This window comes from Sander vitreus, chromosome 15 (genome assembly GCF_031162955.1).
Source record: "Sander vitreus isolate 19-12246 chromosome 15, sanVit1, whole genome shotgun sequence".
NCBI lineage: Eukaryota > Metazoa > Chordata > Actinopteri > Perciformes > Percidae > Sander > Sander vitreus.
In genome coordinates, this window is record NC_135869.1 from 7,323,429 (window position 1) to 7,339,733 (window position 16,305).

The 16,305-nt window shown below is 41.6% G+C and overlaps 1 protein-coding gene across 1 annotated transcript; it reads left to right on the plus strand.

The window, feature by feature from the left end:
- Positions 1-990: 990 nt before the first annotated feature.
- On the plus strand, positions 991-11,105 carry rad23aa (RAD23 homolog A, nucleotide excision repair protein a). The gene is made up of 9 exons (XM_078270392.1): positions 991-1,237; positions 2,124-2,285; positions 2,756-2,958; positions 4,469-4,506; positions 5,463-5,590; positions 6,599-6,686; positions 7,594-7,724; positions 8,379-8,540; positions 10,037-11,105. The coding sequence occupies exons 1-9, from the start codon at positions 1,172-1,174 to the stop codon at positions 10,148-10,150; spliced, it is 1,092 nt and encodes a 363-aa protein (XP_078126518.1). The 5' UTR covers positions 991-1,171; the 3' UTR covers positions 10,151-11,105.
- Positions 11,106-16,305: the final 5,200 nt, after the last annotated feature.

Sequence of the window (16,305 nt, forward strand, 5' to 3'; positions counted from 1 at the left end):
TAGTCCCGCACACAACTCTCTGTAAAACACCAACTTATCATTTTGACGTTTTGGTTTGTGGACGATTCAACAAACAATATGCAACAACAACAAAAAATGACCGACCTTTAGAGGTGCTGGATTTTGGCCCTTTGGACAGAGCAAGGCTAGCTCTTTCCTTGTTTCCACTCTTTGTGCTAAGCTAAGCTAGATGCTAGCTACCAGCTACATATTTGATGGACAAATATGAGAGTGGCATCAATTCTCTCATCTAAATCGTGTTTTTTCCAAAATATGGCACTATTCCTTTAAAGTAGAAGTATGCATCCTGAATACATACATCTTCCTTGAAGACAGGAGGTTATGGTCATCATACTGCAGCACTTCCTCCCCCCAGGACCTTTAACATAGATCATTTAAGATATTAAGTAACAGGAGTAGCCTTGAATTGATTCAGATAACCATCCAACCATCTTATGCAAAGCAAGGTTGATCAGTTCTTGCAGTTCATCATGTTATTCTGTTGGCAGAATTCATTTTAATTTCGACCCAATGTGAGATATTTGAAATTCACATTTCAGACAGTTGATCAAACTAAATTGTAAATTCATTGTATTAGGCTATATAATACAAAATAATTTATAAATTAAGTCAACATTTTAGAGATATTAAAATTCTGTACTAAGAACTTGATTATTATTGATTATATAGACATTATTAAACGAATTGCAGCTTGCCTAAATAGAATAACAGGCTTTTAATATATATTTGTCAAAATCAATCTAATAAATTATAAATATCATGGAAATCTTGCATTTATTTGGAGATATGTTGAATTATTGTTCTTACCCGTCGGACTGTAATTGCAGATATATTGAATTGTTATCCTTTGGATACACTGCAAGTATGACTATTCAAAATACAAAATAAAGTGAAATCTTTCAAACGTTAAAACGACTTACCATAGTCACGTCGTACAGCACGAGATCTCGTACCTTCCAGCGGAGCTTTTCTCGCCGCACCACCAGCTTGTCACCAAAGATGGCGATTTGCTGAGTGCTCATGGATACACACATTTGTCAGCTTGTCGTTATCTTACCAGAAACGCCAACTTTAAAAACAAATTAACTACTTAGCGAGCAACTATTTCTCCGTTTGAAGCACATCTGACACAACGTCAGCCACCGCCACCATGCAGATCACGCTTAAAACACTGCAACAGCAGACCATTCAGATTGAGATAGACCCCGTACAAACGGTGAGTGGCTATTAGCTAACTTTAGCTAACAGTCCCAGCTGTCGGACCTATGTTTTAACTTTACGTGAAGACCAAACCGTTGTATTTGATATTTACAATGAGATAATACTTTATGTAGTCTCGGCAAAAGGGTCGCCATTAATAGCACGTGTTACGAGTTTGGCAACACACATGAAACGGCTGCTAAACAACGCGAAACCAAACTAGCAAGCGTTAGCCAGTTAGCTAGCCGAACAGCCCGTTAACAAAGCGATCGCGACGCGACTGCTAACGAATTTATAATCGTTTCAAGTTTGTGTCGTGGTTCCTTTGCTGCTGCTGCTCTTCAGTAATATCTGATGTCATCTAGTATGTAATGCTGTAACTTCTGCAATGAGCCCAAGCTTCACACTACGATACGAGTGCCATTGCTAATGCTAACGCTTATGACACTGCTAATTACGATTAGCCTCATTGGTAGCGGACTGTGAAGCTGGCTAAGTTTGTTAGCATGTTCACATCTTTGACGTGTAGCTAGCAAGGCCAACTTTGAGTTAACATTATGTTGTGTTATTGGCATTAGGTCACTTAAAGTGTAGCTATATCATTCAGATATCTAACTTCAATCTTATTTTGGGGTGACAGTGGCTCAGTCCGTAGGGAGTTGGGTTGGGAACCGGAGGGTCGCTGGTTCAAGTCCCCGTACGGACTTGGACGGAGTGTGGACTGGTAGCTGGAGAGATGCCAGTTCACCTCCTGGGCACTGCCAAGGTGCTCATGAGCAAGTCATAGACCCCCACCCCCCAACCGCTAGGGCGCCTGTCCCGCAGTCGCAGTAGAAATAAAAGCATTAGGAAACCATTAGAAATTGCTTGTACTTGATTTTGATGACTCTCTTCTTTACCAGGTGAAGGCCTTGAAAGAGAAGATAGAAGCAGAAAGAGGAAAAGACAACTTTCCTGTATCTGGACAGAAGCTGATATACGCCGGAAAAATCCTGCAAGATGACACACCTATTAAGGACTACAACATTGATGAAAAGAATTTTGTTGTAGTGATGGTTTCCAAGGTAAGATCTGAAATGATTGTAATACTCAGATGACATTGGGTTTTTAAAGTGTGGGGGGTTTTCAACTTTACTAAGCTAATCTATGGTCGGCAGTTAGGTTTTATATATATATATACGCATACACACATATATATATATATATACACATACATATACACACACACTTTCTGTTGGAGTTTAATGTCAGACATTTTTACTATTAAGTTGCCAGTCTTAACAGGGTTCAGGCTTGAAGGGACACAGCTATGGCGACGACAGTTAAGTTTAGACACCAAAACGAGTAGTTAAGTTTAGGAAAAAGATCTTGGTTTGGACTGAAGCACTCCCGAGGAATGAACGAGTTTCCTGGGTGAAAGTATTAAAATTATATTTTCGTAGATTTTGCAAAAGTTTATGTAATTTTGCAGGCCGTAGCTGTATCCCTTCTAGCCACAGCCGTCTAACAGCACCTTCTTCTGAACTGTCTAAAGGCTAAATCCGCAGCTGCCGCCTCACCCCCGGCCTCAGACGCCCCCAAGCCCCCTGTACAGGACTCGGGCTCCACGTCAACAGCTGTCCAAGCCACAATCCCAGCATCAGCCCCAGTCCCAACCCCAGCAGCTGTCCCCATTCCCTCGGAGGAGGCCAAAGAGGAGCCAAGTGCCGCAGCCACAGAACCACAACAGCCAGCCAGGTAGAACCTGTCTATTACACAACTTAGTGTTATTGAAACCATTTTTTTTGTTTGATCAGAGCGTGGCATTGTAGATATGACGCATGGCTTTGGTGTGGGAGACCCGGGTTCGATTCCCACTGCGATACATCAACCAATGTGTCCCTGAGCAAGACACTTAACCCCTAGTTGTTCCAGAAGCGTGTTACCTCTGACATATGTAGCAATTGGAAGTCACTTTGGATAAAATCATCAGCTAAATGACTATGGAACATGGGTTATTCAGTGTTCAGGAAGACAATTCTGACATCCATTTCTTAAATATAACACACATTTTATATATATATATATATATATATATATATACACATACACACACACGGGTTGTTGGAACAAATACCGAAAGTCGAATATAATTTGAATAGTAAAAAAAAAAATTCAATACTATATGAATGCTGAAATCACTATTCGAATGGGACATTTTTATAAATATGTTGGCTAACGTTAGCTAATCTCCCTCTTGTAGCCTTAGCCTATCTGCATGTGTCACTCATGTCACGTCTTATGAACAATAAGTTAGCGGGAGTGAGAAACACAAGGCATTGTGAGGTCTAAGCTAACGTTACGTACCGAGTAACATTAGTACAACATCACGGAGCTAGGGGAGAGTGACGGGCTGCGGCTGGAAATCGGAAGAACGGGAAATAGTTTTAACATGATTTTAAAATCAACATCCACTGAGCCAAAGTGCTTATGCTAACATAAGTTCGCTCATTCTTGTTTCCTAACTGCGTCGCAAGTTATAGTAATGTTAGCTTAGCTGGGAGCTTCATGGAGACAGCTAAAGTTTATGTTAGCTACCCTACAGCTGTCAGAGTAGCTTCGACTTCATATATTACCTTCTAATAGCTGTATTCTCAGTAATGTGACAATCTGCAAGAAACAGGTTGCTTATAAATCACTAAAATAGTAGTGACAGCACCGTTTGCCTTAGTTATCAATGCCGTTAGCATCTTAGCTAACACTATTGTTACTTAGTTTATGACTAATTGTTTCGGCTGTGCTGTCACTGTGCTAACCGAGCACCGTTAGCCTTTACAACAGAGCCGCTTCACTACACTTAGATAATATTTGATTACAGAGTTCTGTTGGTTTGTGTGTAGCTGTGTGCTCGTGGTGGAAAATGAATATAAACAAAGTTGCGTGCAATGCGCCATGACGTAGTTCCTCTTCAAGGCCAGGCTAATGTTAGAAGTGCCTCTAGTGGACAGAATATGTAACAACAACCACATGCTTATGGTGGCATTGACAATGCATAAGCCTGAGTAGTGTAGTACGTATTAAGAACAGGCTGCATTTGAGCATTAAATATTCAAATATTATTCAAATGTATAGAAAAAAAGTAGCAGCATATTTATTTAATGGAATGGATGCTTATATCTAAATTCAGTTATTAACAGTGTCTATTGCTTTACTCATCACCTGGGAATCACAGAAGTGTTTTTTTTTCCTCTCCACCTTTGTTTTCTAGCTCCAGCAGCGGGGGTTTGGATGCCTCCTCAGCGCTGGGTAGGTAACAAATTAATCCCTGCCAGATGTGCACGCTGTCCAGTAGTTGCTATAAGTGTACAATTTCAGACAGTGTTATAAATGGGTTAATAACACAGCAGTAACATTTGTGTAAAACTTGGGTTATGTTTTGCTGTGCCTGAAATAGTTACTGCTGTGAGTCAGGGACTTTACAGTCAGCAGTGCAATGCATACTTTTTCTATATTTAGGCTGTGACAAAAGTACGACATCCCTTATTGTGGTGCTTCAGAGGGCAATGGGGATTCCCGTTTGGGTCCATGCATAGATTATGAACATACTAGATACATAGAGAATCTAAAAGAGTATAAGTCATGATGCTATTGAAGCCCATTGTGTTTGTTGTTATAAACTGTATGTATAATTTTAAAGATTCAGTTCTTTATTTTAATTTTTTTACATTTGTTATTGTCCGACCTTTGCATAGAAAGACTCATTCCTCAGTGGTGACTTAAGGCTTAGGTCTATTTCTATAGTTATGTTAACCCTGGAAATGTCTAGCATGGGATATGTATATGATGTATCCCCTGGTAGCAGCTTGCTTCGTCATAAAGGAGCTCAGGTGTAGTCAGGTCCACAACATTTAGTGACTTATAGTCTCCACCCGCCGTCACAGCAAAAAGATGCATCAAAATGTTAAATCACAACTGCTGATACAGCATATTCTCGCTCCGCTGACTACAGCTGCCGTCCTCCGCAAAGGAGCAAGCTACAGTGGTTAGTCGCTGTGGACAAAAGTGTCAAATGAATAAATGTAAATATACAGGACAAACCTTTTAGGAAACAAAAGGACTTATTTTTGGTGGAGTATTTCTTTTAAGGGATGGGAGGTATGGTTATAAAAGCAATTTTCTGTTTATGTCCGTGTTGATCGTCATGCACGGAGGTGTATCTGTGCAAATATAATAAATATGCTGTGTGTGTGTTGCGTTTTCAGTGACTGGTGCAGAGTACGAGGCCATGCTCACAGAGATCATGTCTATGGGCTACGAAAGGGAGAGAGTGGTGGCTGCGCTACGGGCCAGTTTCAACAACCCCCACAGAGCTGTGGAGTACCTTCTCACTGTGAGTCTCACACACAGACAAATGATAACATTTTTACGTCTGAAAAGCACCACTGGTTTAACATTAAATTCAATTCTTAGTGTTTTTCCTAGTTATTTTATACAAATGTAGTTGAACTTCTTTGTGCAGCAGTTGTGCCTACTGACCACCATGTCAGTCTATTCTGGTAATCCATGTGTCATTTCCTACATAGAACTAACCTAAAATGTACTAGACATAGGCTAAGCTGTGCTCTCTCCAGCATCCTCTCTCACATTTCATCTCACATCTCTCAGAGCTCTCCCCGACCAGCAGCTGCCCCTACTCGGCTTTGTTTGGTCGCTGCTTTTACACACGGCGGAGAAGTCACATTTTGGGAAGAGGATGGCTAACTAGGCTGAACATGATGTTAATCAGCGTGAGCCACTCTGCTTCTTGATTTAGTTTTAGTGTAATCTATCATGGTGACACACGCTTCATGAACATGAGCACACTCGGTTCCTCCCTCCTTAATAAAGCTTTGCTCTGTGAGGTAAATTAATATCATACTGAGATTTGTTTTGGTCTAACCTCATTAATATATATGGGGTGGACAAAATATGATATACCCTTTTCATAACGCAAGACAGTTTTTGAATTGTATAGCACCACAAAACAATTAGCCTCGTAATGATTATCCCCATGAAAATGAATCGACTCCTCCTCAAAACAGTTATAACAAAACTGAACATTAAAACCCTCCACAAAGGGTTGTTGTATTAGCTTACCTTAGTTTTGGCTAGTTGCATCTACAGTAATAAACTGGCAACTGAGTGTATGTTATTTTAAGGATACTGCAGTTGTCCATTATGATGAACAGTGCAGGGTTAAATTAAGTGTATTGAGTTGTAATTTCCAACTAATATAAACCAAATTATCAGGTGCCAACTAACATCCACTGCCTTCGCACTATTTTGATCCCTCCATGTTCTTTGGCGTATGTATGTATGTGTGCGTGTGTGATGGACAGTTGTATTGTTGTGTTTCCAGGGTATCCCCAGCAGCCCAGTCCAGGAGAGTAATCCCCCAGCGCAGGCCCCCGCGTCTGGACCCACAGAAGCCCCACCTCTATCAGAGGGTGAGGCACACGCTCAACTCAGTCCAAAAATACATCCAGTCGACATTTGTCTGTCCCTCCCTACTGTGAAAACAATCAAAAACAAAATCCCAGTGGTAGGGTATTGATCAATGGGTTTTTAAAAACTGCCTCCCGTATCTTTAATATGTGAATAGGAAAGACTAGTATCCATGCATCAAATTCTTTAGGAGACTAGGCTAGTCCTGGAAACATTTACTGTACAGATGACGACAATTAATAAATGTTATAGCCCCAGTGGCAGGGAATGACTCATCATATGACTCAGTCACAGAATGTGTCTCTACTGTGACTGTGTGTGAACTGTTGTTAGACTTCTTAGGTTCAGGTTTGGTGGCAACTTTCTGTTCCTTTATTTTGCATTTTGTTTGATGGGACTAGCGCTTCAACAATTAGTCGATTGAGCAATGATTAGTCGATTGAGTTGATCGAGACCGTATCAATATTTTGATATCAATTCATTAAGTAATTTTTCGAGCAAAGATGCCAAACATTTGAGCTCGTCTCCTTCCGGGCAGCGCTGTGACCGTCGACTTCGAGACACCTAGCCCTAACCATAACCACTGCCTAATCCTAGTGAGACGTTGGGGGCTTAAAACACTGATAAACATTTGATTGTTCTAAAATGAAAGAATTTGCAACTTCTCTTGGTCTTTATTATTGTAAATTGAATATTTGGGGTTTTTGGATTGTTGGTCAGAGAAAACACTTCTCAGCTCAGCCATGAATCTGGACTTGAACGTGAAATGGTAGAAAATTTAGTTTTGCAAAATGATGAAGACGCGTAGGCAATCGAAGGTATTGATGCATCTCTATTGTCCTGCATGTCATTGATTTTAGTTTGCTCTCTTGCTAATGGTTATTAGTTTTGTTTTTTTACATCCATTAGGCGAGAACCCACTTGCATTCCTGCGGACCCAGCCCCAGTTTTTGCACATGAGACAGGCCATCCAGCAGAACCCTGCTCTGCTACCAGCTCTTCTTCAACAACTAGGCAGAGAGAATCCTCAACTTCTACAGGTAACGCGTTGATGGCCACACACACAGCTATTCACAGGCAGGCACACAAGCAAGCCGGCCTGTATTTCAACTTAGTTTTGTTTGCAAATTCACATCATTAGTCACAATGCAGTCTGCATGGAGTGCTGCTCGGGCGTGTAGGTTTGAGGCTCTCAAGAGGGTAAAGTTTAAAAAGCCTTTAATATATTCTTGGCTAAATCAGTAAAACATGACAACGCGTTTGGAGTTACAGGTAGAGTCACATGACTGACAACGCAGTGAATCCTATCAATCAAACCATTCCAAAATCAAGCTATTTTTGGTCCTTATATTGTGTTTGATTATTGATGTGATCACTGCTTTGTCTGCCATGTGACTCTACCTGTTCACACTAATCATGTGACACTTTCTACCATGTGATCACTAGCCAATGAGCTATAAGATACAGCTCAAAGACAAACATTTTATACTTGCCCTGATGAAGGCCTAAATGGCCGAAACGCATGGTCATGTTTTAATGATTTAGCCCAGAATATATTTAAGGCTTTTTAAACTTCACCCCTCTTGAGTGCCTCAGTTCACTCAAACCCTTCATTTGACGGATCTCAGCCTACGTATACATGTCAGATGACAACTATTGGCTCTTAACGTCTCATCTGTTCTCTCTTCTCCCAGCAAATCAGTCAGCATCAGGAGCTGTTCATCCAGATGTTGAATGAGCCAGTGGGAGAGGGGGGAGAGGCACCAGAAGTTGGAGAGCTGGGGGCAGCAGGGGAGGAGGGCGCACCTGTCAACTACATCCAGGTTACACCTCAGGAGAAGGAAGCCATCGAAAGGGTGAATATTGAAAATTTGTTTCTATGCATCTGTACCGGAGGCGTCATGTTTTTTGGGTTTCTCCGTCTGTTGTTCTTCCCATTCTTGCGAATGTATTATGTCAGGAACACCTGCTGGGAACTTCTTCAAATTTGGCACACGTGTCCACTTGTGGCGTTTTTTCCATTACATGATACCTGCTCGACTCGCCGCACTGTTCGTCCGTTTTCCATTGCAGATTTTAGTACCGCCTCAGCGTGGCTGGTCTTCATAGCGACGCCGCAGTAAACTGCCGTGACCTAACGCAACACGCAACACACACAGAGAACTTCGAAGGTGTGTTGTTGCCACAGCCAGAAGACACATTTAGTTTCAAATGAAGCTGGAGGCAGCAAAAAAAAAAAAAACAGCTGGCTAAACTATACTGAGCAAAAAAAAAGAAACGTCCTCTCACTTTCAACTGCTTTCATTTTCAGCCACCTTAACATGCGTAAAACTTTGTATGAACATAAAAAAATTCAACTACTAAGAACTAAACTGAACAACATTTCACAGACATGTGACTAACAGAAATGGAAAAATGTGTCCCTGAACAAAGGATGGTCAAAATCTAAAGTTACAGGGAAGACATCCCCCTCCCTCATGTGGTACCCTTCCTGCAGGCTCATCCTGACATGACCCTCCAGCATGATAATGCCACCAGCCATACCGCTCCTTCTGTGCGCGATTTCCTGCAAGACAGGAATGTTAGTGTTCTGCCATGGCCAGTGAAGAGTCTGGATCTCAATCCCAGCACATCTGGGACCTGTTGGATCAGAGGGTAAGGGCGAGAACCATGCCCCCCGCCCCAGAAATGTGGGGTAACATCTCACAGCAAGAACTGGCAAACCTGGTGCAGTCCATGAGGAGGAGATGCACTGCAGTACTAAATGCAGCTGGTGGCCACACCAGATACTGACTGACTTTTGATTTTGACCATCCTTTGTTCAGGGACACATTTTTTCCATTTCTGTTAGTCACATGTCTGTGAAACAGGACGTTTCTTTTTATTTCGTATATTTAAAAATGGTGGGTTTGTTCAGGACAGCCCCCTCTGTCGCTTTCACGTCACCTTATGGTATCGTCTTATTCAACAGCATAGCTCAGGAACAAAAGGGGAGACATTTGGTCTCCAGCACTGTGGCGTTTGCATAGATCTTCTGTCCTGCCGAGTTGAAGGTGTGTGTGTGTGATCCATGTTTCGACAAAAAAAAATACACTTAATACCTTTTTTATTAAATTCCTTCAAAGTCTTCACTACATATATTATGAGTCTGGACAGACATGGACGTAAACTGCAACAACTGCGCTGGTTGGCGGAGGCATACAACCAAGTAATCCAAGGCAGTAATTGTAGTTTTGTTGTTTTAGTTTGTACATTGTTAGATTAGAAACAGAAAAAGTTGCAGGTCTTGTTGTTCTTAAAGCCTTTGTTCCTATCTCCCTACTCTTTCCTTCTCTGCATCTCGTCCTAACAGTTGAAAGCGCTGGGCTTCCCCGAGGCTCTGGTGATCCAGGCCTACTTTGCCTGCGAGAAGAACGAGAACCTGGCGGCCAACTTTCTCCTCAACCAGGGACTGGAAGATGACTGAGCAGCGCTGCCTTCCTGCGCCTTCCTGCTCCTCCCAGCCAGCCACCCACCCACCCTTCCCCTCTTCAGCTCAGCATAAAAAGACTGCACCCCCAATTTTACTGTACAGCTACCAACCTCAGCTCAACCCAACTGGAGAGGAGAGGGCAGAGCCAGCGGGGGGAGGGGGGGTGCGGGTTGGGGGGGGTAGGGATGATGGGGTGTGTTAGGTAATGGTGGGGTTACACGCTTAAAAGTACACAAAGTGGAGGTTGTGTGCAGGAAGGTCAGACTGGAGATTATTGGAAGTTGGGGTGCAAACGTGTGGAGGAATGATAAAATCCACGTGAATTCCAATGGAATGTGTTGGGTTTGTCTAGGGGAGATCTATAATTTGATTTTAGATGCGCTTTGGGACATTAGGGAGGGGGGGTAGGGGGTTGCGACGTGTGTGTGTGTGTGTGCGTGCGCACGTGTCTGTGCGGATGGGTGCGATACAGTTAAGCTGAAAAAAAAGTAATCAATTTGCATTCTCTTAAGTTTGTTAATGCTGTAGCTGGATTGTATGGAAGCACATTCTCCTCACTGCACTTCGACAACATTATCAGTGTGTGTAACTGCTTGTATGTACCTCTGTAAGCCTCGTACGTACGTCCAAGAATGATATTGGCAGAGATAGACTGGACCGTGCTGCCCTTTGTATGTGTCTGACATGTTGTTGCTGGGGTCTATCGGTCTGTTTGGGGGGGGGGGAACGAGGAAGGAATGGGAACTAAACTGACAAATAAGTATCTGGTTTGGTATTCTGTTCACTTTGTACCGCTCTCATCTGTCCTTCCGTGGTGGCTGCACAGATCGCAGCCAGTCAGTCCAACTGCTGGGCCTGCCTGTTTGGGTTACTCAAATGTGGAACTATTTTGTCTATGCTAATAGCTTTTGGTACTACCCATATAAAGCTTCTGTGCAACTTAACATTAGATTCTCCAAGATTCTGATAATGGATTTTTTTAAGGTCTTTAGCTATTATGATTTAAAAATGCAACATTAGAGGGAGAAACCCAAGCAGACACCAGTCACTAAAGGTGAAGTTAGTTTTACAGTCACATTCAGTAAAGTTCTTGTCAATTTTTAGTTTGTAGATTTCAACTGATCCACACATAGAAAATGTTTTCCCCGGTTTACCAACAGAGCGACATTTTTATCAAGATGGCTCACACTCAACTGTTATTTAGTTTGCCAGGATTTGACCCACAAGACATTTCACAAGTTAACCACAATGATTAAATACCCACACTCCTATAACTTATTTGTTATATACAAACGTATTGCAGATAAATGTGTGTACTGCTTGGTGAGCTCTAAACCAGCTGCATGGGGTTTTAACGGAGTCATCAGGACCACGCAACAACTTATTCTCTCTTCAACTCCTAAGGCCGGTTACACACTGGATGCGTCGCACGAGCGTGGCATTTGTGTTGCGTCTGCGTGGATTTTTCTGTGTCCTACACACCAGAAGCGTGTCTGACGCGGCACTGCTCCTGCTGCTAGGTACAGGGAGGGCTGATCTCGGGACATGGCGCCGACAGATTCAAACTCTGAAAAATGGGTAAGTGGGCTGTCTGTTTATTAAAACTTTGTGTAGCTGTAAAGAGCCTATATAGCCTATCTGATGTTGGACCATCACTCAGAACACACACTACGTTGTTATTGTAGCGTATCCTACCCTTTATATATAGGCTTGTTCGACATATGGGGAGAGAGTTGCTAAACATAAATATACAGGTGCTGGTCATATAATTTAGAATATCATGAAAAAGTTGATTTATTTCAGTAATTCCATTCAAAAGTGAAATTTGTATATTATATTCATCAGTCATATATTTCAAATGTTCATTTCTTTTAATTGTGATGATTATAACTGACAACTAATGAAAATCCCAAATTCAGTATCTCTGAAAATTAGAATATTAAGACCAATACAAAAGGAATTTTTAGAAATGTTGGCCAACTGAAAAGTATGAACATGAAAAGTATGAGCATGTACAGCACTCAATACTTAGTTGCTCTGATAGTGGCCTTGAGCTCTTCTGCATTGTTGGGTCTGGCGTATCGCATCATCCTCTTCACAATACCCCATAGATTTTCTATAGGGTTAAGGTCAGGTGAGTTTACTGGCCAATTAAGAACAGGGATACCATGGTCCTTAAACCAGGTACTGGTAGCTTTGGCACTGTGTGCAGGTGCCAAGTCCTGTTGGAAAACGAAATCTGCATCTCTATAAAGTTAGTCAGCAGCAGGAAGCATGAAGTGCTTCAAAACTTCCTGGTAGACGGCTGCGTTGACCCTGGACCTCAGAAAACACAGTGGACCAACACCAGCAGATGACATGGCACCCCAAACCATCACTGACTGTGGAAACTTTACACTGGACTTCAAGCAATGTGGAATCTGTGCCTCACTTCCTCCAGAATCTGGGACTTTGATTTCCAAAGGAAATGCAACATTTACTTTCATCAGAGAACATAACTTTGGACCACTCAGCAGCAGTCCAGTCCTTTTTGTCTTTAGCCCAGGCGAGACGCTTCTGACGCTGTGTCTTGTTCAGGAGTGGCTTGACACAAGGAATGCGACAGCTGAAACCCATGTCTTGCATACGTCTGTGCGTGGTGGTTCTTGAAGCACTGACTCCAGCTGCAGTCCACTCTTTGTGAATCTCCCCCACATTTTTGAATGGGTTTTGTTTCACAATCCTCTCCAGGGTGCGGTTATCCCTATTGCTTGTACACTTTTTTTCTACCACATCTTTTCCTTCCCTTCGCCTCTCTATTAATGTGCTTGGACACAGAGCTCTGTGAACAGCCAGCCTCTTCAGCAATGATCTTTTGTGTCTCGCCCTCCTTGGGCAAGGTGTCAATGGTCGTCTTTTGGACAGCTGTCCAGTCAGCAGTCTTCCCCATGATTGTGTAGCCTACAGAACTAGACTGAGGGACCATTTAAAGGCCTTTGCAGGTGTTTTGAGTTAATTATCTGGTTAGAGTGTGGCACCAGGTGTCTTCAATATTGAACCTTGTCACAATATTCTAATTTTCTGAGATACTGAGTTTGGGGTTTTCATTAGTTGTCAGTTCTAATCATCAAAAGTAAAAGAAATAAACACTTGAAATATATCTCTGTGTGGAATGAATGTATACATTATACAAGTTTCACTTTTTGAATGGAATTACTGAAATAAATCAACTTTTTCACGATATTCTAATTATATGACCAGCACCTGTATAGCCTACTGATTTGATTAAAGCAAGACAACGGCGGCAGTATTGACTGCAAAATACGTTACAGAATATTTCGTTCTGCATGACAGGTGCAATATTTGAAAATCTTTTCTCTGAATTTTTTTTTATTACATCCATATCTACATTGTCAAAACCTAGAGACTTTCAAACCTCAAGATGTCATTTATTAATATGCATTCGTGTCTAAATGACAAACATATTTTCCTATTCTATTTTGCCTGGAAACGCTTCCAACACGCTCGCGTCTCGTGTGAAAAATAGGCGTCGGTTCTATTTCTAGCAGGCACGCGTCTCACGCAGGCAGTGTGTAAGCTCTCTAACCTGTTAACGCGGCTGTGTGTGTAACCGGCCTAACGGGTCACAAAAGATGTGTTAAGAAGAAACCATACAGGTTTTGTTTTTTTTTCCTTTTAACAGCTTTCAGACATTGAAAACACTTCAAGGAATGAACTAGGAACCAGATTATCTACAATTACTTTTAGAGTAAACATCTGTACCTTATCTTCCCAACCTGAGCAAATTGTCAGAGATAAACAATTCAATTTGATTAAATCAGTTCTAATAAAGCTTAGAATAAATTCTGAATGAAAGAAAATGACACAAAGTAACTAGTTCCCCGTTGTCTAAATCGACTGGCACTCTTGGTGCTGCCCTGCAGTATATGGCCAATGCTGCCAGTTGGGCTCAACTTAAGACACTTAAGTACATACTACAAGCAGCAGTGGTGGCATAGGCCTCCCCTGGGATCTGATTGGCCACTCCTGGTGGTCAGAAGGTGATGGATAGTTGGTTTATTAGTAGCATCAGGTACAGACACAGGGGCCTCTGCATGAAGTGACGAGAAAATCAATCGAATGACTAAATAGAGATGCAAAAATTACTTCCAGATGCAGACCGACTTGAGAAAGATTGACTACAGAGACGAAATGACTTCTCACACACACACACACACACTGACTTCAAAGACACAAAACTGCTTCAACCGCACGCAGAATGACTTCAAAGAGACGCCAAAATGAGTTTAAAGAGACGCAAAATGACTGACGCGCAGAATGACTTCAAAGAGACGCAAAACAACTTTAAGAGGCACAGAAAGACTTCAGACACTCTAAATGACTTTTACAAGACGCAGAATGACTGCAAAGAGACGCAAAACGACAAACGAGATGCAAAATGATCACAAAGATGCAAAAACAATGCAGCTGCATCATTGGTAGTCATCTTGTGTCTCTTTCAGTCTGGGTGTCTCCCTGTGTCCAGGGGCCGACAGATATATTAATATAGTTTCATTTAACAATATTTAAAGTTGTTCATTTGGCATTCATTTAATACAGTGAATTAACAATGTACAATTAATTATTGCCAAGAACCAAGCTTTTAACGCGAGGCTTAAATCTTTACTCATTTTACAAATGTGCATTCAAATTCCTCTATTCTTCTTTCTAAACCAGCCTGACTTAAAGACCTGCATTTATCTTGAATTTAAATAGACAACAAATACACGGGAACACATACTGTACATACATAAAGGCTCCATTATGCATACGTTGAGGCTCAACTACACACAAAACGGCCAATGAGAAGACGTTCAGTGAGGAGCAGATCTAATCTACCATCACCATCTCACTGATGGGCTGATTCTCCACTGTAGCTTACTGTATTATGAAGCTTATAATTGCAAAGGTTCTCATCTTAATGTGGGTCCATGAACAGACAAAAATTGTAGAAGGAAAAAATAAATAAATCTCCAGTCTCATTCTGTATGTGTGCAGGCAGTTTTACTGTCCTACAGCATCAACATGATCGTAGAGTATGCTGCGCTACATTAAATATCAGCAGTCTTTCAGGCCTTTGACTCCTTGTGTTGTACATTCAGACTTAAGTAGGATGCATGATTCTAATGATAATGAAACTCTGTGTCAATGGAGGCCCTCTAGTGGTTTGATCCAGCACTGCATAAGATGCAGGGAACACCTACGGCCATCACAGCTGCTACACATTAACACCTGCCTGAGTTTCCAATAGACCTTTTTCACAGCAGACATGTTGACGTGTCATAGCAGGAAAAGCACAGGTGTATTCAAAACCATTAATGATGGCTGCATTCCACTTAGGAGAGGCCCTGGTATTGTGCATGCTGACTCACTGAACTAGCTTACTGGGACACTTGATGGAATTGAGCCATTGTTTAGGTTATCAATTTCAGCTGTGCTTTTCCTACTATGACAAGTCAAAATGTCTGCTGTGAAAAAGGTCCAGTTACCTCATCTTCACGTCTCGACTGCTGGAGGGAAACCCAAACTACCAGCCGTTGAGAACATGAAAACTCCACTTACCCCGCACACATAAAAGGCCAACATCTATCAATAAAATAGAATTAATTTATACAATTAAATCAGAAGAAAATATTAAAGTAAACATACTTACTAGTAATTAGGGCTGGGCGATATGGAGAAAAATCAAATACGATATTCTTGACCAAATACCTCGATGTGGATATTGAAGCGATTTTGTATGGTTGACTATTAGTGCTTTCACAAAATATCTTTACAATGACATTTTTGATGAATAATCATCAGTAATGAGGACATAGTGACTAAGTGGGTAAAGGCAAATCGTAGAACGGCTAGAACAGTTCATCACTTTACTGTAACGCAGCCTTTAAAACCAGGAAAAGACAACACTTACCATATTCTGACATCCCAAATTGAAGACGATAACTAGTCTCACATCACGATAGCGATATATATTGATAAATTGCCCAGCCCTAGTGGTAATAGAACAATTTGTTAACTGAGAAGTTGAGACAAAACTTAAAATCCACCATGTAGGCTTACTGGTGGTTCATATTGGCTATCAAATGCAGCCAGTGTATACCTACTGT